Raw genomic sequence first — 26,342 nt, forward strand, 5'->3', positions numbered from 1 at the left:
TACCATTTTATCTTCAACATTAGGTTCTCAATTATTAGCTTGAGCCTCCTCTATGATGTCACCACTTCTCAGGATTCTCCCTTTCATAAAGGCTTTTGAATTTTCAGATTTTTGATTTTAATTAGTTATACAGTCTTTAAATAAATGCAGTTTATTGTCTTATTGCTCTTGCTTTACTTATAATTCCGATTTGTTCTGTTATCTTGTTTTTTAACTGTTTTGATTTGAGAACTGATACATGGTACCTCAATAAACCTAAGGGGGAGTCTCTCCAGAGATGTAGGACAGCAAACCATCCACACTGACAGGAAAGATGAACTTGGAATAAAGGTAATGGAGGTATGGTCTCAATATAATTAGATGTTTTTCACAAATGGAAGAAAAGTAGAAGGTAAATTATTTTGTATCATCTCAATTCATTACCCCATAGAAGTTCTCCTGTTTTGTTTTGTTTTTTTATGAAAACAACAATCATATACTGACCTTGGACTCATCTAATCCAAGCTTCTTTAGAGACTTTCTGACATAGTCCAGAAAGGAAGAGGATTTTGAATAAATTTTACCCACGTGCCGATCACTGCAAAATAAAAGTGAATCACTTTTTAGTTTTTCCAATTTATAGATGATTTTAAATTCAATCATGAAATATTTTTAAATACTTTGTGTATATGGCACAAGCTTCAGATTTGACAAAGATGTAGTAATATTTTTGTAAACATTTTGAAATTACATATTATAAAGTGTTTAAGATCTGCTTCTGAGAATTCCTTCAACATACAGCAGTGGAAAACAATATTTGAAGACAATACTGTAAGAAAGAACTTGTAAACTCTCAATATTAAAAAGCTTCATTTTTAAAGAGAACTATAGGTCTTTCAAAAGTTTCCATTATGCTACAAAACACATTTAATTTTACTGGCAACATTATAGTGCATATTTCACTGCAACACCTGCTAATGGTGGCGATAATTCAACAGCTATGCAAAGAGAACTCCTTCAGTGCCAGCCATTAAAGCACCATATGCTGAGTTGGGTCTGACTTGATCTCATTTATGCCCTGCAGATTTTCACCACAGTTTAAACAAAATATGAGATGGTTTTAAATTTAAATAATGAAATGTGAGAATATCACATCGCACAACTTTGGTTGCAACTGAGGTAGAATATAAAAATCAAGGGAATAAAAAATTCACCACTTCCAAGTTATCAAAAACAATGAATAAAGCCTCACTTATTACTCTTGGCAGTATAAATATTAATCCCTCTGATTAATTAGACATGAAGATCTATCAATTCTTCCTTTGAAATGTATCTCAAATATATTCTTTCTGCTCCATTTCTAGATGGCCACCTCAATTCTACTTATGATTACCTCGAGTCCTAATTATTATAGCTATTTACTATTTAAGCCTGAAGTCTGTCCTCTTCATTTCTGCCTGCACTGTCATATTTTCTTAGAGGAACATTTTTATTTACTACTTCCCTGCTCAAAAAACTTTCAATACCTTTGCCATTTCTTGGGATAAATTTGAAACTCCTTAGTTAAGTGATCAGGGACCACTATTTTCTGGCTATTCCCACATTTTCCCATTGTAATCCAGAATTCAGTTTTCCTGCTCATTGTTTCAGACTATTCTCCACTGTTATGTCTTGGTGCATTTGCTCATTCAATCACTTCCTAATGGATTATAAGGTTCTCCACTCTCTTCTTCAGCTCAGTTAAACGAGAGTCTCCCTATATGAACAAGCTCAAATTATGTATTCTTTTTGGTAACATGACTAGCAACAATCCTTTCTAATTTTGAATTTCTATAGCCTGTATCCTTCTTCCATTCATTTGTTATATCATCACTGCTTTTAAATAATAGTTGTTTGAATAGATATAGGTTCCAGGAAACAGAAATTATATCTAAGTTTTTGTGTAATTCTCAGAAGGATCTGAGAATTTTACTTATCTTACGTATAACAGATATCATATAATAGATAATGTACATCTTACCTACTACAGGTGGTGAAAATAGAAGCACTAAGACCAATTAGAAAGTTATTACAATAATCTAGAGGAGAGGTTTGGACCTGGGTGGTGACCTTGAGGATGGTGAGAAGCAAGAGAATTTTACATATATTTTAATGGTAGAGAGTACAAAATTGTTGAAGGACTGTATCTAGGCAGTGTGAGAAAGAGAGACGTCAACGCTGCCTCCAAGATTTCTAGCCCGAGCAATGCGAAGACTATGATTGTTATTAAGTGGACTATAGTTTGGGATTCATCAGCATATAGATGGTATTTAAAGCCATGAGACATAAGATCACCTAGGTAGTAAGTATAGATTAAAAAAAAAAAAAAGGCACTCCAACAATTAGAGCTCTGAAAGAAGAAGAGGAATCAGCAAAATAAACCAAAAAAAAAAAAAGAGAGAGAAAGGGGAAAATGTGTCTTATGAAGGACTTTGCTTACAATACGAGAGAAAAAAGATCTTCACTTGAGTGGTAAATTGTGTAAAATACTGATGACAGGCCAAGTAAGATGGCTGAGAACTGACAATGGGATTTAGAAACATGGGTCATTAGTGCCCCTGAAAGAGTGGTTTGATGGAGTGGTGGAAGTAAAATCTGATTGGAACTCAAGAGAAAAAGTGAAAGAAATTGGCAGCATTTTCAAGGAGTTTTCCAGTAAAGAAAAGAACAGATAAAAGATAGTTGAAGGGGAATATGGGGTCCCAAAAGGATTTTCACAATCTATGCTCTTAAGCACTCTGGTACATCGTTTTATTTAAAAAAAACTAAAAAATGGCCATCGAGGAACTCACTAGGTGGTACAGGAGTAGACACAAACAACTAATTGTACTATCAGGTTCGATCAGAACAGTAAATCACTGATTAAATCCTATGGGAGAAGAGAAGAGGGTGAGAAGGAGAAAAGAAAAATATCACAGAGATGTCTTCCAAACTGGGTTTTAAAGAGTGCTTAGATTTTACCGGCCAGAAGCTGTGGAAGGAAAGGGTGGCAGAAATGGGGAGGATATTCCATGTAGCTACAGGAACTTCAAGGAAGCATACCAGATATAAAATTAGTTGCATGAGAAACAATGAATAATCCAGTGTGGCAGGACAGTGTGCATGGGCAGCTGCTTGGGGTGCAGAGGGGGAAAAATGGGGTGATGGATTAGGCTGCAAAGGATCTTAGTGACAGATCAGAAATGGCCTTGAATGCCGTAATAAGGATATTTTATTGTTTGAGTATAAAGAAGAGGAATTATCAAACATTTTGAAGTTAGAAAAGTGACATGACTGTTTCTGAAAGACAAATGATGGGACTTGAAGAACAAATTAAAAGGGGGCCCTCTGTCAGAATAAAGCATGGTCAGCATGCTAAAAAGGAATTAGTATTCATTCTTTTAATAAAAGTGAATGCAGTAGATCTAATTAAAATTCTACTCAAGTGACTCCAACACCACCCACATGTTTCTCCAAAAATACAATTGCAAGAACATGGTTTACATGTAGCACTTTCCAAAGAGGCAACATTAGTGTAGGAAATTTTAGGAAAATGTGAAGTAGATGTATACCAAATAAATGAAAACAAGCACATGCAGGACAGAAAGTGACAAAATCCAGTTTCTCCATCACTACAAAATACTTATAAAATTAATTATTTTGTGCCTTTTTTATGCTAATACATATTGGAAGACTTGAGATCCACAATATAAAATGTTGCTAAAAATGGCAAATGGTTAAGGGAACTCCAAAAATCTTCAAACTACTCTGAAATTTAAAAGAACAGACTTCCTAAGTTCAATTTAGCCACACATTATGGATTAAGTAATCAGTTTTAATTTTGTGAGTCAGTTTTTGTGATCTGGTTTATAACTTTTCTATCTGACTATAGCAAAATCAAAATAAAAATTAAACTAGGTAATATATAAAGGTATCAAAAATTATAGTATTTATTGTACAGCTGTATACCATACTCATTATGAAAGAGAATAACTGTGAGTAAAGTGTATATATTTCCCGTGCTCTCTTTCTAGGTGTTTGAAGAGATTTTTACACAATGAAATTCCTTCTTTGACATTTTATTCCCCTTAGAAAGTTTCCAGATAAGGACTAATTATAAAACCAAGAGTTTTCTATAAATTATTGAGTTTGAACATAAATGTTAATGCTCAATCACAATTAAAATTAACAGAGTAAAAATGCTATTATTTAAGTCCATGAAAAAGTTTACTTCTAATCTTAGGCTATGAACAATTACACTTAAACTTTTAGAATAATGTTTCAGATTGTCTAAAAGTACATATCACTTACACACTATTTTAGTTAACAAGAAAACAAATTAACCAAAATGAGAAAGAAGTAACAAGGTAATCTTATTTTCTGTCTTTAGCATTCATACTTTTTTTTAAATTGAGGTATAATTGACATATAACATATTAGTTTCAGGTATACAAGGTAATGATTTGATTTTTGTATACACTGTGAAATGATCACAAGTCTAGTTAACATGCATCATAGTTACAAAAACATTTTTTTTTTCTGGTGATGAAACTTAAGATTTACTCTTAGCAACTTTTAGTAAGCAATATAGTATTATTAATAAACAATAGTCACCATGATGTATATTATAATCCCGTGACTTACTTATTTTATAATTGCAAGTTTGTACCTTTTGACCCTCTTTTACCCATTTTGACCACTCCCCACCTGCCTCTTCTCTGGCAACCACCAATGTGTTCTGTGTATCTACAAGCTCGGTTTTTTATTTTGTTTTGTGATGTTTTGCTTTTTTTAGATTCTACATATAAGTAAAATCATACGATATTTATTTTCTCTACCTAATTTCACTTAGTATAATGATATCCTCAAGGTCCATCCATGTTGTTAGAAATGGAAGATTCCATTCTTTTTTATGGCTGAGTAGTATTCCATTGTGTGTGTGTTTATCCATAAATTCATCCATCAGTGGACACTTAGGTTGTTTCCGTATCTTGGCTATTGTAAATCATGCTGCAATGAACATAAGGGTGCAGGTGTCTTTTCAAATTAATGTTTTCATTTTCTTCAGATAAATACCCAGAAGTAAAATTGTTGGATCATATGGTAGTTCTATTTTTAATTTTTTGAGGAACCTCCATACTGTTTTCCATAGTGGCTGTACCAATTTATACTTCCACCAACAGTGCACAGGGTTCCCCTTTTTCCACATCCTCACCAACACTTATTTCCTGTCTTTTTGGTAGCACTCGTTCTAACAGCTGCGAGGTGGTATCTCACGGTGGTTTTGATTTGCATTTCCCTACTGACTAGTGAGGTCGAACATTCTTTCACATGCCTGTTGGTGATCTGTATGTCTTCTTTGAAAAGATGTGTATTCAGGTCCTCTACCCATGTTTTAATTGGATTGTCTGTATTTTTGCTATTGAGCTGTATGAGTTTTTATGTATTTTGGATATTAACCCCTTACCTGGATATAGGACTTGCAAACATTCAGTAGGTTGCCTTTACATTTTGCTGATCATTTCCTTTGCTGTGCAGAAACTTTTTAGTTTTATATAGTCCCACTTGTTTTTGCTTTTGTTGCCTTTGCTTCTGGAGTCAGATCCAAAAATTCACTGCCAAAACTGATGTCAAGGAGTTTACTGCCTGTTTTCTTCTAAGAGTTGTATGGTTTCAGGTTTACATTTAGGTCTTTAACCCATTTTTGAGTTAATTTTTGTGTCTGGTGTAAGACAGTAGTCTAGTTTTATTCTTTGGCATGTAACTGTCCAGGTTTACTGAAGAGACTGTCTTTTCCTCATTGATATTCATACTGCCTTTGTCATAAATTAATTGACCATATATGCATAGGTGTCTATCCATGAACTCTCTAGTCTGTTCAATTGTTCTATGTGCCTATTTTTATGCCAACACCATGCTGTTTTGATTATTATAGCTTTATAATATAGTGTGAAATCAGGGAGCATAATGCCTCCAGCTTTGTTTTTCTTTCTCAAGATGGCTTTGACTACCATTCCATATAAATTTTAGTATTATTTTCTATTTCTGTGAAAACTTCCATTGGAATTTTGATAGGGATTGCACTGAATCTGTAGATTGCTTTTGGTAGTACGGCCATTTTTACAATATTAATTCTTCCAATTTATGAGCATGGAATATCTCTCCATTTATTTGTGTATTCTTCAGTTTCTTTCATCAATATCTTATAGTTTAAAGTGTACAGGTCTTTTGCCTCCTTGGTTAAATTTATTCTTATTTTATACATCTTGATGCAATTGCAAATAGTATCATTTTCTTCTCATTCTGATAGTTCACTGTTAGTGTGTGAAAACTTAACAACCTTTTGTATATTGATTTTATATCCTGCAACTTTACTGAATTCATTTATTAGTACTAATAGTTTTTGGTAGAATCTTTAGGGTTTTCTCTCTATAAAATTCTTGTCAACTGCAAATAGTGACAGTTTTACTTCTTCCTTTCCAATTTGGGTGTCTTTTATTTCTTTTTCTTGCCTTACTTCTCTGGCTAGGAATTCTAATACTATGTTGAATAAAAGTGCTGAGAGTGGGCACCCTTGTCTTATTCCTGATCTTAGAGGGAAAGTTCTAAGCTTTTCACTATTGAATATGATTATTAGCTATAAGCTTGTCATATATGGCCTTTATTACATTGAGGTACATTTCCTCTATACCCATTTTGTTGAGAGTTTTTATCAAAAATGATGTTCAATTTTGTCAAATGTTTTTTCTACATCTATTGAGATTATTGTATGATTTTTACACTTCATTTTGTTAATGTGGTTGACTTTAGTATCCTTGCTGGACAGAGATTCCAATCAAGTTAACCTTGATTTATAATCCTAATAAAAAGATCTGTGCAACTCAAATCATATTAAAAATATTCCAAAAAATGTAAATAAGCAGCATGGGATAGTGAAAATATTTATGGACTATGAATTTAGTCCTAATCTTAGTTTTTCAGGCTCTATGACTTTAGGCAAGCTTTAACTACCTGTATCTTAATTTTTCTATCACTATAGTGAAGTGACTATAATAGATGCTGTGAGTATAACATGCTGCTCAACTAAGCCTGGGGTGTAGCCTAATAAGAAATTAAAATTTTATTGCTATTGAATACAAACATGTAAGTATTTATACAGTATGTATAAACTACACAGAATGTCAGTAAAACGAACCCTTGTACCCAATATCAAACTTAAAAAATAAAACATAACAGGATATTGAAATCCCCGTGTACCCCTTGTCTTTCTTCCCCACCTCATCTCCCTGACTACTCAAATGTCCCCCCTCCCATAAGAAACTACAATACTGAATCTTGTTTGTGTTTATCATTCTTATATTTTTTATTGTTTATCATATATTTATGTTCCTAAATAATTATACAGTTGTGCTTGTTTGAATTATACAAATGGAACCGTCCTGTAGAAGTTTTTCTATGACTTTTATATTCACAAGATTCATCTACACTGATGCATGTAGTTGTAATTAATACACTTTTCACTGTGGCACAGTATTCTACTACAATTTATCCATTCTCTTATTAATGAACTTTTGGTTCCTAGATTTTTGCTCTTATAAATATTGCTGCTATTGGTCATTCTTGTAGATGTCTCTGGGAGCACATGTACAAGAGTTTCTAGGATATATACTTAGACATGCTGAGACAGTATTTTCAACGTTAGTAGGTAAAACTAACTAGGCAACTAGGCATTTTCAACTTTATTGGGTGGTGCTAACTTGTTTTCCAAAGGACTGAAAACTAACTTTCTTCCCTCTCACCAGCAGTATGGATGGTTCTAGGTGATCTACATTCTTGTTATCATTTGATAGTGTCAATCTTCTAAATTTTTGCTTATTTAATGGTCTGAATTGGAAATACCTAAATTCTCCTTTTGTGTTTCTCCTTTACTCTCACAACAGTTCTGACTAAGGGCACACTCACAATGCTTCTGACACTGGATGTGGGTTAAGGGCTCAGTCCTACTAGATTGCCTCCCCACTTCAGATGCCAACTGCAAGTACTAGTTCCCTAGGTTACTTACAATGTCTGTCCAACCTGGCTATAAACTTTAGGTTCCCATGACTTTCTCCTCCCCCTCGTATTCAGTTATTTCCTAGAACAGTTCACAGAACCCAACACTTACATCTCCCAGTTTATTAAAGGATATGATAAAGAATACAGATGGATAGCCAGAGGAAGAGATACATAGTGCAAGATCAAAAGACTAATCAAGTCTTTTCACTATTTTTCTTTAAAATAGATTAGTTTTTCCACAAATTTGCAGGAATTATGTATTTTGGCTATTAGTCTTTTTCTAGTTACAGGACTTGTAATTAGTTTCTACCAGTGGTTACTTTTCTTTCCACTCTTTCTATGACATCTGAAAACAGAAGTTCTTAATATTAATGTGACTGAGGGGCTCCTGGGAGGCTCAGTTGGTTAGGTGCCTGCCTTCGGCTCGGGTCATGGAGCCAGGAGGGAGTCTGCTTATCCCTCTCCATCTGCCCCTCACGCCACCTTCACTTGTGCTCTCTCTTGTGCGCATGCTCTCTCTCACTCTCTCTCAAGTAAATAAAATCTTTTAAAAAATATTAATGTGATTGAATTTTCAAACTTTAATTTTAAGACTTGCAGGTTTATATTTAGTTTGAGAAATCCTTCCCCTATCTCAAGATCATAAAGCTATTATTCAATACTATCTTCTAAAAGTACTATAGTATCACCTTTCACAGTCAAATTTTTAACCCACTATGAATTGATTTTTGTGTTTGTTGTAAAGTAGGGGTTCAGATTAATCTTTTTTTGTGTAGTGAGCAGAATAATGGTCCACCAAAGATGTCCACATTCTAATCCCCAGAACCTATGCATATATCACATGGAAAGAGAAATTAAGGTTGCAGATGTAATTAAATTTTCTAATCTGCTGAGTTTAAAATAGAGAATTCTGGATTATCCAGGTGGCCCAAGGTAATTTTAAGGATCCTTTAAAGTGGAAGAGGGAGACAGAAAGGATGTCAGAATTATAGAAAGATTTAAAGATGCTATGCTGTGGGCTTTGAAGATTGAGGACGGAGCCATAAGCCAAAGTATGCAGGGTCCTCTAAAAGCTGTCAAAGGTAAAGAAATGGATTATCCCTTAGAGCTCCCAGAAGAAATGCAGCCCTGAAGTTACCTGATTGTTGCACAGTGAAACCCACTTTGGACTTCTGACCTTCAGGGGGCTAGATAATAAATTTATGTGGTTTTAAGCCACTAAATTTGTCGGAATGTGTTATAGCATCAAAGGAAACTAATACACTGTATAACTGTATAAATTACTGTCCTAGCAGTCCTAATGACTACTCCCTCTTCTAATGATAACAAATGATATAACAAAAGGTTTGTTCTGCACTATTAATTCCACTAGCCAGCCAATAAGGCAATCATCTAAATCACTATAGTTAAAAAAAAAAAATGCTGTCATTTGGTAAGACAAGTTTCTCAACCTTGTTTTTCTTCTTCAGTAACGTCTTGGCTTTACTTGCTATTTAGCTCTCTCACGTATATCTTGAAACAACTTACAAATTCCGTAACACACACAAACACACATGCATACACACACTAATACACTTTGGGGATATTCATTAGATGTAGTGAATTGCAACAATCTAGCAATCACTTTGTGAAGAGCTGACATTTTTACAATATTAAGTCTGTTTATTCATTAACATATTATATTTGTCCATTTACTTAAGAGTACCCTCTCAACTAGTAACATCCAAAAAAAGGCTCTTGTGTTCCCAAAGAATATTAATTTTTAAGGATGGCCTCACTGTTGCAAGAATTTAGCTGTCCCAGTACTAAACGATCACGTTGGTTAACCCTTAATTAACTCTGGTACCTGGTCAGGTACCCCCATACCTCTTTCTTGACAAATGTGACACATATCCATCATTATGGAATCACACAAAGTATCTTCACTGCCCTAGAAATCCTCTGTGCTTCACTTGTTCATCCTTCATCCCATCCCAAGCCCTGATCTTTTTATTCTCTCCATAGTTTTGCCTTTTCCAGAATGTCATATGATTGGAATTCTACAGTATATAGCCTTTTCAGATTGGCTTAGCAATATACATTTAAGTATCTTCCATGTGTTTTCATGGCCTCATACCTCTCTTTTTTTTTCTTTCTGTGAATAATGTTACACTGTCTAGATGTGCCACAGTTAATTTACCCATCTTCTTACTAAAGGATATCTTGGTTGCATCCAAGTTTGGGAAATTATGAATAAAGTTACTATAAACATCAGTGTGGAGGTTTTTGTGTGGACATGTTTTCAACTCCCTTGGGTAAATACCAATGACTGTGATTGCTGGATCATATGTTAAGAGTAGGTTTAGTTTTGCAAGAAACTACCAAACTCTTCCAAATTGGCTGTCTCATTTTGCATTCCCACCAGCAATGAATGCAAGTTCTTATTGTTCCACAACCTTGCTAGCATTTAGTGTTGTCAGTGTTCTGGATTTTGATATTCTAATAGGTGTGAAGTGGTATCTTGTTGTTTAACTGTATTTCTCTGCAATTTCTCTATTCACTTCTCCATGGGGTTAGTGTACTTTTTTTTAAAGATTTTATTTATCTATTTGAGAGGGAGAGAACACAGAGGGAGCGTGAGAGGGAGAAGCAGACTACCCGCTGAGCAGGGAGCCCAATGTGGGGCTCGATCAGAGGACCCTGGGATCATGACCTGAGCCGAAGGCAGATGCTTAACCAACTGAGCCACCCAGGCACCCCAAGAGTTAGTGTACTTCTTAAATTTCTTGGACTCATGTCTTTTCTTACTATTGCTACTGCCCTATTTGCTCTCTCCTTTTTTCTCAAACTGCAACTAACATGTATGTGAAGCCTATTCACTGTATTCTCCATAGCTTAGTCTTTCTTTTGTATTCTCCATCTTTCTGTTTCTTCATGTTTCACTGTGGATGTTTTCTTCTGACCTGTCTTCCAGTTTACTAATTATTTCTTCAGCTGTGTCTACAATGCTATTAATACCACTCACAGATTTCTTAATTTCAATTATTTTATTTTTCAGTGGCAGAATTTTCACTTGGGTTATTTTTTTGTATGTTTTGGTTCTCTGACAAAATATTTTTATTTCAACATACATTTTAAGTAGTTTAATAAACATTTCTATTTTAGGATAATTGTAGATTCACATGCAATTATAGGAAAGAATTCAGAGAGACTGTTATTTCCTTTATCTGGTTTCCTGAAATGTCTCATAATTTGAGACTGGCTTTTTTTCACTCAGTATAATTTTTTTGTAGTTTCATCCAGGCTGTTATATCAATAGCTCATTCCTTTTTATCACTGGGTAGTATTCCATGGTATGGATTAGCACTGTTTGTTTAACTATCTGTTAAAGGGCGTACAGGTTGTTTTCAGTTTGGGATGCTATGAATAAAGCTGCCGTAAACATTTATATACAAGTTTTGTGTGAAGATAACCCAGCCTCTGTTGACACCTTGTTAGTGCTAGGAGTTCCAGCTTCCCACATCTTCTCCACTGATGTTGTGGTAGGGGTGGCCTTTGTAACTCCTGGGCAATGGTGAAAATCCTGACTCTCTACTACTAGGCCTTCTCTGATGCCACACTGGTGGGGAGAGAGTGTAACACCTTTTTACTGTTGGGTGGGCAGAAGTTCAGATCCCCACATGGTCTCTGACACTGTGGCAGCAGTGGTGGGGTGCTTGTTACCACCTGGTGGGGAGGAAATCCTAGTTTCCCACTTGTCCTTCTCTGACACCATTCCACAACTGGTGTTCGGGAACCTCATTACAGTGTGGCAAAGATGGAAGTCTAGGCTCTCCACTTGGCCTTTGTTGAAATGGGGCGGGGGGGGCACAATATTTTATTTGGTTTCTGGCTGCAATATGGTAGGTCTATTGAAAGGTTTTCCTGTGCCTCCCTCTTTCCTGGTCCTTTGGCTAGAAAGAGAAGGGTTTTATTTTTTACTGGGTTTTTTTTTTTTTTTTTTTGGCATGTGCCCAGTGGCATTTCTGGATTGCAGTTTACTTCAGCTCCAATACAAGGTTTTTAAGGCAAAAAGAAAACCCAGGGAACTCCCACTACATTGTTCATTGGGTCCTGAGATCTTCAGCTAGTTTGCTTTATTCTCTCCAAGACTCTTTCAGAATCTTCTTATATTTTATAGATAGTTCTAGATTTTTAATTGTAGTTTCCAGGAAAAATAGAAAGATGTATATCTATTCCATTTTCCCAAAGTGGAAGTTTCTCTGGTTGTTATTTTAAGCTATCTCTGAACTCCCAACTAGTCCATTTCTGTTGCATGTAGTTTACCTTGGTTTTTGGTCATGTCCTATTTCATCACATGGCTGGTTATTTTGGGTTGCTTGTTAAATGCTATATATAGCAAACTATAGTGATAATTTGGGCCTAGATATATATTATTTTTGTCCAGAGAGGATTTGCCAATAGTAGGCAGCTAGAAAAAGTAATAATCTGAAATACTTTAATCACAGCTTCAGATAATTCCAAGTGGGGCTTTAAAGCATCTTAGGACTATTTCATTTATAGTTCACCTTTACTCATACTGTGGACCTAACTCAAGGTATGAGTGGTGTGCCTGGCCAATGGAGTCCTCCTCCTAGGGCAGGCTATGAACTTTAACTTTTGTCTCACGAGAACTGTTACTCTATTGAAAGCTGTGCTCACCTTCTCTGTCTACTTTGTTAACTGTTAGACAGCTGCCTTTTCAAGAACTGGCAGATGCTTCTGGGGAAATGCAGCCCTAGAAGAAGCTGGGCTTATCTCTCTTGATTCCCATCTTCTCCTAGGTATTTGCCCTGTAGTTTTGTTGTTGTTGTTGTTTCCATTAACAAGAAGTATTTTAACATTTAATTTTGACTTAACAACATACAGTGGCCTGATTTTTTATAAGTGTCTTAGAAAAGGATTCACTTCAAGTATGAATAAACTAATTTCATAAGATACATGGTGACATTCAAGTACCCACATAAACACAGAACTTATCTTTTTTCCCTAGTTTTATTGGGAAATAATTAGCATACAAGTTTAAGGTGTGTAGCAGGATGGTTTGATTTGCATATATTATGAAATGATTATCACAATAGGTTCAGCTATAACATCCATCTTCTCATATACATTTAAAAAAGAAAAAAAAGGAAAAATTCCTCTTAGGATGAGAACTCTTAGGATTTACTCTCTTAACAACTTTTCTATATATCATATAGCAGTGTTAGGTATAGTCATTGTGTTGTACATTATATCCATAGTACTTATTTATCTTATAACCTAGAGTTTGTACCGTATAGTCACCTCCCTCCAATTCCCCATCCCCCTGCCCTCTGCCCTTGGTAACCGCAGGTCTGACTTCTTTCTATGAATTTGGTGGTTTTGTTTATATTTGCTTTTGTTTTGAGATTCCACATATAAGTGAGATCATACAATATTTGTCCTTTTCTGTCTTATTTCACTTAGCATAATGCCTTCAGGTCCACTCATGTTATTGCATATAAGATTTCCTCATTTTATGATGGCTGAATAACATTCCATTATCCCTTCATCCATTGAAGGACACTTAGGTTGTTTCTATATCTTAGCTACGGTAAATAATGATGCTATGAACATAGGGGTGCAGATATCTTTTTGAGTTGGTATATTCATTTCCTTCAGATATATTACCAAAGGTGAAAATGCTGGATCATCTGGTAGTTTTATTTTTGATTTTTTTGAGGATTCTCTATGCTGTTTTCAACAGTGGTTGTACCAACTTATAATTCCACCAACAGCGCACAAGGGTTCCCTTTTGTCCATACCCACGCCAACATGGCATCTCTTATCTTTTTGATGATGGCCATTCCGACAGGTGTGAGGTGATCTCATTGTGGTTTTCTTTTATTAAATATTTACTTATTTATTTGAGAGAGAGTGCGTGTGAGAGCAGGGGAGGGACAGAGAGAGAGAGGGAGAGAGAGAAACTCAAGCAGACTCCACACTGAGCATGGAGCTGATGCAGGGCTTGATCTCACAACCCTGAGATCGTGAACTGAGCCAAAATCAAGCTGGACACTTAACTGACTGAGCCACTTAGGCACCCCAATCTCATTGTGGTTTTAATTTGCATTTCCTAATGACTAGTAATGTTGAGCATCTTTCCATGTACTTGTTGGCCTTTTGTCTATCTTTGGAAAAATGTCTATTCAGGCCCTTTGTCCATTAAAAGTTTTGAAGTTTTTGTTATCAAGTTGTATGAGTTCTTTATGTAACAGATATATGGTTTGCAAATATATTTTCCCATTCTGTAGGGTTATTTTCACTTTGTAGATGGTTTATTGTGCTGTGCAGAAGCTTTTTAGTTTGATATAGTCTCATTTGTTTATTTTTTATTTTGTTGCTTGTACTTTAGGTGTCATAACAAAAAAATCATTACCAACACCCATGTCAAGGAGCTTTATTCCTACGTTTTGTCAGGAGTTTCATGGTTTCAGGTTTTACACTTAAGTCTTTAACCCATTTTGAGTTAATTTTTGTGGGTGGTGTAAGATATGGGTCCAGTTTCATTCTTTTCCGTGTGAATATCCAGTTATCCCAGCACCATTTATTGAAGAGACTGTCTTTTCTCCATTGGGTATTCCTGGCTCCCTTGTGAAATATTAATCAATTATATATGCTTCAGTTTATTTCTAGGCTCTCAGTTCTGTTCCACTGGTCTATTGGTCTGTTTTTATGCCAGTACCATCTTGTTTTGATTAGTACAGCTTGAAAGCAGGAAGTGTGATCTCTCCTGCTTTGTTATTCTTTCTCAGGAATTCTCTGGCTACTCAGGGTCTTTTGTGATTCCATATAAATTTTAGGAGTGTTTTTCTATTTTTTTTTTTTTTTTTAAGTCATTGGAATCTTGATAGGATTGCACTGAATCAAGATGGCTTTTTGTAGTATTTACATTTTAACACTATTAATTCTTCCAATCTATGGACACAGGATATCTTTTCATTTATTTGTGCCTTCCTTGATTTCTTTCATCAGTGTTTTGTAGTTTTCAGAGTAGAGATCTTTCACACTCTTGGTAAATTTATTCCTATTTTATTGTTTTTGATACTGTTGTATTTGCATTTCCCTAAGTTTCTTTAACTCTTTGTCAGAAAAGTCATTGTTAGGGTATAGAAACACTACCGATTTTTATATGTTAATTTTGTATCCTGCAACTTTATTCAATTCAGTTTCTTTCACTGAATCTTTAGGATTTTTTATATATATAATCATGTCATCTGCAAATAGAGACAATTTTACTTTTTCTTTTCCAATTCTGATTCCTTTTATTTCTTTTTCTTGCTTGATTGCTCTAACTAGTACTTCTAGTACCATGTTGAAATGGAGTGGTGAGAGTGGGCATCCTTCTTTTATTCCTCATGTTAGCAGAAAAGCTTTCTACTTTTACCACTGAGTATGATATTAGCTGTGGGTCTGCCATCTATGGCTTTTATTATGCTGAGAGAAATGCCTTCTATGCTGAACTTGTTAAAAGAGTTTTATCATAAATGGATGCTGAATTTTGTCAAATGTGTTTTCTGTGTCTATTTACATGATCATGACTCTTCCATTCTATTAATATATCACATTGATTGGTTTGCATATGTTGAGCCATCCTTGTATCCCTAGGATAAATCCCACTTGATAATGGCAAATGGTCCTTTTAATTAATATGCTACTAAATTTCGTTTGGTAGTATTTTACTGAGAATTTTTATATCTATACTCATCAGGGATATTGGCAAATAGTTTTCAACAGTGTCTTTTTTCTGGTTTTAGTATCAGGATAATGCTGCCTCATAAAATAAGTTTGGGAATGTTCCCTCCTTTTGGATTTTTTAGAAAGTTTGAGAAGAATTGATGCTAATTCCTCTTTAAATGTTTCATAAAAGGGGCACCTGGGTGACTCAGTCGGTTAAGCATCTGACTCTTGGTTTCAGCTCAGGTCATGATTTCAGGGTGGTGGGATCGAATCCCGTGTCTGGTTCTGTGCTCAGCACAGAGTTACTTGGGATTCCCTCTCGCTCTCTCCCTCTGCCCCTCCCCCCACTCACGTGTTTGCTCACTTGTGCACACTCTCTCTCTAAAATACATACATAAATAAAATCTTTAAAAATAAATTAAATGTTTCTTAAAACATCACCAGTGAAGACAGTTGGTCCTGGGGATTTCTTCATTGAGAGGTTTCGATTATTGATTCAATCTCCTTACTGGTAATTAGTCTATTCAGACTTTCTATTTCTTCCTGATTCAGTCTTCATTAAGTTGTATGTTTATAATTTTTCCATTTTCTTTCTTTTTTTTTTTTTTAAAGATTTTATTTATTTATTGATTGATTAGAGAGCGAGCGAGAGAGAAACAGCATGAGAGGGGAGGGGGTCAGAGGGAGAAGCAGGCTCCCCGCTGAGCTGGGAGCCCTATGTGGGACTCGATCCCAGGACTCCAGGATCATGACCTGAGCCGAAGGCAGACGCTTAACCAACTGAGCCAGCCAGGCGCCCAATTTTTCCATTTTCTAAGTTGTCCAGTTTGTTGGCATATAGTTGTTCATAGTAGCCTCTTTTGATCCTTGAATTTCTGTGGTATCAGTTGTAATGCTTCCTTTTTCATTTGTAACTTTCATTGATTTGGGTCCTTTCTCTTTTTTTCCTGAGTTATTCTAGGTAAATGTTTGTCAATTTTGGGGGTGTCTGGGTGGCTCAGTCAGTTAAGTGTCTGATTCTTGATTTCAGCTCAGGTCATGATTTCAGGGTTGTGAGATTAAGCCCCGCTCTGCACTGTGCGTGGAGCCTGCTTAAGAGTCTCTTTCCTTCTCCCTCCCTGACTCCCAGCTCTCTCTCTCAATCTCCCCCTCAAAAAAATGGTTTGTCAATGTTTTTTACCTTTTCAAAGAACCAACCCTCAGCTTGTTCTATTCTTTTTCTGTTCTCTATTTTACTTCTTTTTGTTTTAATCTTTATTACTTCTTTTCTTCTAACTTTGGGCTCAATTTGTTCTTCTTTTTATAGTTCCTTAAATCAGAGGTAGGGTATTTGGGATCTTTCTTGTTTCTTAATATAGGCATTTATTGCTAAGAACTTTCCTCTTAGAACTGTTTTCACTGCATCCTGTGAGATCTGGTATATGTTGTATTTCCATTTTTATTTATTTCAAGAAACCTTTTAATATCTTCTTTGATACTAATTTTCATGTATTTATGAATTTTCCAGTTTTCAATTTTCAGATTTCTAATTTTATGCCATTGGGGTCAGAGGAGACACTTTGTATGATTTCAGTCTTCTTGAATTTGCTAAATCTTGTTTTGTGGCCTAATATATGATCTACCCTAGAAAATGTTTCATATGCACTTGAAAAGTATGTCTATTTTGCTGTTGTTGAATAGAATGTTCTGTACATGTCTGTTAAGTCCATTTGATCTAGAAGGTTCAAATTTGCTGTTTTCTTATTGCTTCTCTGTCTGAATAATGTGCCCAATATTGGAGCACTTAAATATATAATGTTCCTGTATGTCCATTCAAAGAACTCTTATTTAGCATTCCTTATGAGGCAGATCGAGTGGCAAAGAGCTCCTTCAGCTTTTGTTTGTTTAGAAAAGACTTTATCCCTTCTTCGTTTCTGATGGACAGCTTTGCCAGTAATAGAATTCTTATCTGACAGTTATTTTCTTTCAATATGTCATTCCATTCTCTTCTGGCCTGAAAAGTTTCTGTTGAGAAATCTGCCAACATTCTTATGGGAGGCTGTAATTTGTATATAACTCCTCTCTTGTTGCTCCTGAAATTCTTTGTCTTTGACTTCTGACAACTTAATTATGTCTTATAGTGCTACCTGGGTTCAACCTATATGAATTCCTTTGGATCTCATGGATCAGGATGTCCTTTTCTCTCACCAGGTTTGAGAAGTTTTCAGCCATTGTTGCCTTAAATATATTTTCTTTTTTTTTTTTTTTTTGCCATTGTTGCCTTAAATATATTTTCTGTCCCTTTGTTTCTGATATGGAATTCTTATAATACTAACATTGTTTCTTTTCAATATGTTCCATTTTGCCATAGGCTTTCTTCATTCTTTTCACTTTTTGCTTCTCTGACTGGGTAATTTCTAATGTCCTATCCTCTCGGTCACTGATTCTTCCTTCTGTATGGATAAGTCTACTTTTGAAACTCTCTACTGAATTCTTCTGTTCAATTATCATATAGTAGACCCTTGAACACCATGGAGTAAAGGGTATTGACCTCCCATGCAGTTGAAAATCCATGTATAACTTTTGACTCCCCCACTCAAAATATAGCTACTAATAGTCCACTACTGACTGAAGCCTTACTTATAACATAAACAGTTGATCAAAACATATTTTATATTTTATATGTATTGTATACTGTATTCTTACAATAAAGTAGGCTTGAGAAAAAATGTTATTAAGGAAGTCATAAGGAAAATACATTTACAGTACTGTACTGTATTTATCAAAAAAAAAATCTGTGTATAAGTGAATCTGTGCAGTTCAAACCCATTTTGTTCAAGGGTCAACTGTACTTTTCAACTCCAGGATTTTTTTTTTTTTGGATGGCTGCTTTTTCCTTGTCAAAATTCTCATTTTGTTCATGCATTGTTTTCTGAATTTTGTTTGTGTTTTCTTGCAGTTCACTAAATTTCCTTAAGAGGATTACTTTGAATTCTTTGACAATTCTTAGATCTCCATTTCTTTAAGATCAGTTATTAGAACTTTATTAGTTTCCTTTGGTGGCATACTTATCTGATTTTTCATGATCCTTGATTCCTTATGTTGTTATTTGAGCACTGGAGTAACTGGGCTCCTCTTTCAGACTTTACAAGTTTTCTTTGATAGAGACTGTTTTTTTACCAGTCAGCTCAATTTGGGTTTCTGGGTTTGTCTACTGCTAACATCCACAGGTAGCAGGGACTGCTATTATGGTCTATTTTGGGGTGAGGCAACTGTTCAAGCTCTGAGGATGGGGATGGGGAGTGTGCCTCTGGTTGAGAATAGTTGGATAGGAATGTGGCTTGGTTCTCGACTTGAGTGAGGCTGTGGAATGGATTCCATGATTGCCTGGATTCTCTAGTCATGCTTACTAGATGGTTAGTACTCGGTACTATATTCAGTAGTATATGGGGCTATGAATTAACTTCCTTGCCGTGGCAGGGAAGCAGGATAAGACCCAGGGCCTATATAGCTCATTGTTTGGGGACCCAAATCAGGCCAGAGTGTGCACAGAATTCCTTGGTCAGGTGACGTCACTGGTTTTGTTCTGCAGATAAGGGATGACATGGGCAGTGCTCTCTGTTCAAGTACTACTATAAGTAGGGCTGTTGAATGGGCTATGCAGCTTCCTGTGTGTTCTGGTTAGGTTCCTGGTTGGACAGGCTGAAGGCTGTATTCAGTAATGAGTGGGTCTATGAATTAGATTCCTTGCCCAGGTGCAGTGAGAGAGGCAACTCTAAAGCTGGAGAGCTCTGGCGCTTCCTGGGGTCTAGTGGTTAGGATTCAGTGCTCTCTAAAATTGGGAAAGCTCTTTGTTGTCTTAACTCAAGCCAACCTGCACCCCAAGTTTCCTAGCTGAAGAGGGCCACTGGCTTTGCTTTGTAAACTACTGACTTTGCCTTTCTCTAGACTCAAGCATTGCTGGACCACACACCTTCCAGGAGTTGTTGCCAGCCCTTTCGGTCAGATGGGCTAAAAGACACATTCCACAGTGGTGTTATGTGTCAGCTCCCTTAACTGGGCAGGAGGGAAAAGGCTACTCCAGGCTACTCTCCAAATTTTCCAATATTCTCCTATTTCCCAAATAGGCTCTCCAGTTGGGAAGGGCTGAGAGCTACCACCACCCTTGGCTATGAATTAATCTTCCTGCCTGTGCATAATAAAACAATCCTTCATACTTGGTACTGGATTTGCTCTGGGGCTGATCAGCTCTGCCAGCCTGCCTCCTGGCTGGAGTACCACTGAGCTTCCAGAAGTTGTCGCCAATGCTTATGCTCAGATGGGACCAGAAGATACTCTCAACAGTGGGTGGGGCTGTAACTCAGCTCCCTGCTTGGGAGTGGAGCAAACCAGGCTCTAGAGATGGCAAAACTCCTCATCTGAGGATCTGAATCAGTCAGATGTGCACCCCACTGAGTTTCCTGGTCAGAGTGAGCCCCTGACTTGGTTTTGCAGATGAGCAAATCCACCAGATGGGATTATTACTTGGACACTACAGGTATGAACTTGGTCTGCCAATATCCATGTGCTGATTATTGCAAGCCCCTTCCCCCTTCTCCATCCCAGTCAGATTCTCAGTGGTTGAGCCCCACAGACTTCCCTGCAATAACTGTGGGGCAAGATCAGAGTATGGGCTTTCATAAAGTAACCCCCAATGTTGGTGGGGTGGCTGTGCTCCCTGGGTTCTTTTCCCACTGGAGGAACCAGAGGCTCAGGGGAGACCTCTCCATGTGCTGCTGCACTGGCCTGAAGGGAGACACAATGTGGTCAACATGTAGCTGCTTCTCTTGCCCTTCTGATGAAGTCTATCTTGGTCTCTGAGGTAGAGGAAGGTGCGAAAGCCTCACGCCCATGTTCTAGGATTCTTTCAGTGGTGTCTTGTTTTTTAATAGCCATTAGTTGTTCTTGTGGGGGGGGGCAAAGTCAGGAACAACCTATGTTGTCATCTTAGTGAAATCACTCCCTGCCCTATAATTCTTAACTTTCTTGATAGGTCTCTGATGTTCTCAAACCAATTAAAAACAAATACACACACATGCGTACACAAACACACACACACCTTCAATGTTTTTCACTTTTCTCAAAGGAGAGTTGGTTCTAATGATCTAGTCTGCCGTTATTGGAAATGGGTTTCTATCACTGTCTTTGTTTTTTGCACATGCTATCCTGATTAGAATATAAAATATTTCTGTGTGGACAATATACCCTATGCATCCAGAACCTAACAGGCTGCCTGTCATACAATAAATTAATTGCTGGACTGAAAAAATAACAATGTGTAAGTCTTGGCAACTAATGAGAATATGTGGCCTGATGATGGAAGAAAAATAAAATTAAATATAACTAAGATTTCTAAAGCTTGACTTTAGAAATGGTCATGGCATTCCTAGGTTTAATAAAAGAAGTCAAGAGAAGAAAGAAAGAGGAGTAGAATTGGTGGGAAGTTGACTTTGGTTTTTGGATATGCTGAATTTGATGTATCGGTAAGGTACTTAAGTGAAAGCGGTGGGAATAGATACCTGATTCCAGGTATCAGTTGTCAGGGTAATTCCTAAGAGAAATGAAATATTAAGAGAAAGGAGCTGAATATAAAAATATTAGAGAACGTCTAACTATATGTAGGAGGTAAGTAAGAGGAAGAACCTTTCAGTAAATAGAAGGATGTGCACAGCAGGAAAAAGGAACTCAGAATGCAACTTAATGGAAGAGAAGGAGGACAAGAGTTGGGAGAAAAAAACAATTATTAAATGGTCAAATGTGGCTAAAAGGTCAATCAGGCTCTGGAATGAAAGAAGTCTTATAATACATACATACCATCTATCTTCTAAGTAGTAAAAGAAGGCAGGAACATGGAAGGCTGGAGGGTGTTTAATCTTTAAGTGACAAGAAAGATTCAGAAAAGAATGGAAACAATTTTAAGTTGTCATTAGAGGAATAAAAAATTTATAAAGAGATTTGAAGTCTCAAAAGAGGCAGGCAGTCAATATTTGAGTGGACATAAATTTGCAAAACTATGTGACTTTTTTCCACCAGGTTAGTATCTTGTGGTGAACTCAAGAGAGGGAACTACTTTTCAGGAAAGCATGAGAAATTCACTTGTAGACAATTTTGAAGATTGGTAAACATGGAAAAGAGAATGGAGTCTGCAAGCAGATTTGGGAGTTATCTACACAGAAATGATAGTTTAAAACAATGGTATATGTAGTATTTATATGTCATAATTTCTATCAGTAAAAAAATGGTTATTTTCTCTCTTACAGAGAAATAGTAACTAATTCAAAAATAGTTTCTATCTCGGTTAGTAAGTGTGGATTTGTTTTTGAGAACCTTAAAATTGTCCTATTTTAACTTGAAGAATAATTCTATTACAACCAAATGGTTATCAGAATCCTAAAATTGTAATTAGCAAGAGGATATTCATGAAACTTGCCAGAAATGTGAATGTAAGCTTGAGTATAGCAGTTACTGAACCAATATTATGGAAAAATTCTCCCATCCCTGCCTGTCTATGCAATGCATTATTTGGAAAAAAAGACAAAACATATGCAGGGCTACTATTTTACCAGTAATACAATGGCCACAATTGTTTATCATCAATGTCTGTTCTCATTAGCTATGAGTTTAAGCTGTATTGGTTGTAAAACATTTTAAATATAACTCTTGTTCATATGCTAAGTCACTGAATTACTTATATATAACATTTCAATGCTTCTAAAATTCTAAATTACAATTGACACAGACTACTTTACCATTACACCAACTCTTTGGGACAAAAAGGAATCATTAGCGCCCCCACTTTAATAATGATTAAGCTAAGATACAGCTGCTGCATACTTCTTTGTTACTACTCACATTATGCTCAAATTCAAAGCTTCTTCCAACAGTAAGAGTGACCCTGAATAAATTCACCTGGGCTAAAAGTCATTTCATTTACAAGACAACATAGTTATTATTAAAATTCTCATACCATTTGGTGATGCCATAACATTCTTTAATAATATCCTGAAGGACGGCTCGATAGAAGAGTGATTCCGTAGGCAGCTGAAAAAAATGTAGATATATATGAGCACAAGAAACAAAAAACATAAATTGAATCAATACTAGAGAGTCAGGACCATAAGTGAATATTAGAAACCTGACTTTGTTACAGAACATAGAGGACACTTTAAAAATCTTTTCATTCTAAGATACATTAAAACCCTGTGGCTAATATTCACTGAGAAAGTATTCTGCATGAAAATAGAAGAAACTATAAGAGAAATGGTAGTGAATGAGGAAGAAAAAGCAAAATCAAAGAAAAATGAGCTAATGTCCCAAATGGAGTGCCATTCAATTTAAAATGTGGAAATAAACTTTCATGACCAGCCAAATCAGCTCTGGAGCCTGTAAGAGAGCAGTCAGGTAGAATACGTGCAAAAGAGAAGAAAACGTGGATTTGTCCTAATGGCGGTGGAACAGAGATAGTATCATTTAGGATTCACACCTGCAAAGAGAAGGTACTATTCTAAGGACATTCTAAAAATATGTCTGAGGTCTGAAAGATCATAGCATTGGCTACTGTTGAGTTGAAAAGGACATGCTTTTTGTCTTTTAGAAAGGACACAGGATCAGGTATCCATGAACGTTTTCCAAAGGAAAGAAGGTATGGCTGAAAAGAAAGGCCCCAGTGAAACATAATTTTTAAGAAGTAGAAGGTAAAAAAAAAGTACTACACATAAAATAAAACACTTCACTGAAAAAATGGAAGTGGTAATCAAACTAAGAAACTACAAAAGTCACCCAAACTCCATCCACATCCCCCCAGACCTCTTAATATTGACAGTGTAAATAAATCTAACATGAAATATCAAATATTATCAGCAACAACCCTGGTTCCATGCCAAGTTACTAATGGAAAAAAAAAAAAAAAAAAAAGGAAAGAAAAATGAGCCAGAGTAGCGGGAGGTCGACAATATTGTATGGTTCTGAAAAGTCTAATAAGGTGAAAACTCCAAACTATGCAGTGACTGGTAAAGTTTTAAAGACAGAGGTCAGTAGACTGTATATATTCCCTGAGTTATCCTTTTGTAACTTTTATTCTCCTTCCTAGCACAGAATTGTTATTTTCATCTGTTTTCAACTAAAATATGTTTGGATTCAGATGGAGTTTAGCACAAAATAAAATCTTGCCTGTGTGCTCAGGCAGAAAACTTAACTCTACTGCTCCTATCCTCATCTGACCGCAAGTTCCTACACTGTGGGCCCGTGGTGCTGAAACTACAAAAAAACACAAATTGGGGAGTTGAGGGTCAACCAACCATTATTTCTTGGGTCTTGTCACTGGACAATGTCTGACTTGCAGGATCTTGATAGAACACTTGGAAAGAACACACGTTATATCCTTTCTGGATGGTGGGAATAGTGGGGAGGGTGATTCTAGTCAGAAATGGTGTTAAGGAATACCACAGTCCCCAGTTCAGCTCCTAAAATAACGTACTGACAGCAGACATTCATACATACTTGAGTGCCCACAGTAAAATTTATAACCTTCAAAAGACACACTTCTTATATAATATCTCTTTCTAAATACAACTCCTTGACTTAAGACAAACTGATTTCTAAACTTTTTTTCTGGAAGACTGCTCCAAAACATTTCATTCTAAATTTCCCATCTCTGGATATACTTTCTTTTCTTTTTTTTTTTTTTTTAATTTATTTATTTGACAGAGAGAGAGCACAAGTAGGCAGAGTGGCAGGCAGAGGGAAAGGGAGAAGCAGGCTCTCTGCTGAGCAGGGAGCCCGATGCGGGGCTCGATCCCAGGACCCTGGGATCATGACCTGAGCCGAAGGCAGCCGCTTAACCAACTGAGCCACCCAGGCGCCCCTTGATATACTTTCATTTGGCATTTTTTCATCTTGAGTAATTCTTTTTTGCAGTACTAAAAATCTCTATCATCTGTCCCTCACTTCTCCCCAAATCCCTTCAGTTTTCTCACAAAAATGCTGAAATCCCCTTTCATACATTAACACCTATTGTTCTATTGAAATTCAAGGCATTCTGGGAAATATATTATTACATGAAGTAAAATATTAGCATTAGTATTATAAATGCTTACGAAGTTCTTAATTTTTTATTTGGTTAAGCTATATAATAAATAGGAAGTTTAATTTTATGTAAATTTTATATGAAACTCTAAAAATAGAGCTGGTATCTGAACCGAAGAAGCCTAGCTCAGATGTCCCTGTACCAAGCCATAATGCTATTTTGCCTCTTGGACACTTGGGCAGGGATGAGGTATCATTAGTCTTATTATGTACTTCATTTAGGGAAAAAAAACCTTAAAAATATGCTGTGCCTGGGTGGCTCAGTCAGTTAAGGGGCTGACTCTTGACTTCGGCTCAGGTCATGATCTCAGGGTCCTGGAATTAAGCCCCATGTCCAGCTCCATGCTCAGTGGGGAGTCTGCTTAAGGATTCTTTTTCTCCCTCTCCCCTTCCCTCTGCTCTCTTTCTCTCTCTCTAAAAACAAAAACCAAAAAACTCTTAAAAATAAAGCTTTCCATTCCCTGCCTTTGAGAAAAATTATATAAATGGTAGCAAGATAATTTAGAAATAAATGTATATTTATATTGTTATTAAAAACTGGCTGAAGACGACAAAAAGAAAAAAAACAAGAAATGCATTTAAACAAGAGATTATACAGAAATGCATACAGAAATACAAACAGGATAGAATAAATCATCATTCCCAAGTTATCCTGAGTAAATAAGGAGCTTTACAGCTGTTTCCTAAGAGAAAGGGAAGAGAGTTATGAAGTACCTTCAAATGTGCATTCCTGGAATAACTAGGACTATCCATCCTGGTAAATACGTACTGGGGGTAAGTGGGAAGGGAATCAACAGCTCCCCACCCCTGTCTGTCTGACTATTCCAAGAATAAACTGGATGTGGCTCAGAGTTTACTTTCCTTCACAAGTGATAAATCAACTTAACACTTTAATGCATTTTAAATGGGAGGGAGCAAAAAGAGCACACCCTTAAAGTATATTATCTTAGGCATGCATTTTACAGGTCTAGTGGAAAGGGCTCTAAGCTGGAAGTCAGTACTCTGCAATTAATTAAGGGAGCTAGAATGCACTATTAAACTTCTGCTGTTCTGCTGTGTATCATGTTCTCATGTAAGTTTGGGATAATACCCAACTTATAAGATTACTGTAAACATGAGTAAGCACTTGGGAAATTGAAAAATACCACAAAAATGCACAGGAACATTATTATGATAAAGGCTCTTTCCTCTTCCATATCCCTAGGGAACCACTAGGTTGATATGCAATATAGCTGTTAACTGCAAACGAGGAGTTTGAGACTAAAGCCCACACCTAAACAATATGCTCTAATGCCTTTAAAAAATCAGTTTTTTTTTTTTTTTTTTTAAAGATTTTATTTATTTATTTGACAGAGAGAGACACAGCGAGAGAGGGAACACAAGCAGGGGGAGTGGGAGAGGGAGAAGCAGGCTTCCCGCAGAGCAGGGAGCCTGATGCGGGGCTCGATCCCAGGACCCTGGGATCTTGA

The 26,342-nt window shown here is 36.2% G+C and overlaps 1 protein-coding gene across 8 annotated transcripts in view; it reads right to left on the bottom strand.

The window, feature by feature from the left end:
- The window catches only part of METTL25 (methyltransferase like 25), a 165,144-nt gene that overhangs the window by 72,120 nt on the left and 66,682 nt on the right, over nt 1–26,342 (bottom strand). For all 8 annotated transcript variants that reach the window (XM_032393774.1, XM_032393775.1, XM_032393779.1 and 5 more), the window contains exons 8-9: nt 22,757–22,830; nt 484–577 (exon numbers count right to left, since the gene is read on the bottom strand). In XM_032393774.1, coding sequence (XP_032249665.1) covers nt 484–577; nt 22,757–22,830 — 168 coding nt within the window. The remainder of the gene's footprint in view (nt 1–483; nt 578–22,756; nt 22,831–26,342) is intronic.

This window comes from Phoca vitulina, unplaced genomic scaffold, assembly GCF_004348235.1.
Source record: "Phoca vitulina isolate PV1807 unplaced genomic scaffold, GSC_HSeal_1.0 scaffold76, whole genome shotgun sequence".
Classification (NCBI taxonomy): Eukaryota; Metazoa; Chordata; class Mammalia; order Carnivora; family Phocidae; genus Phoca; species Phoca vitulina.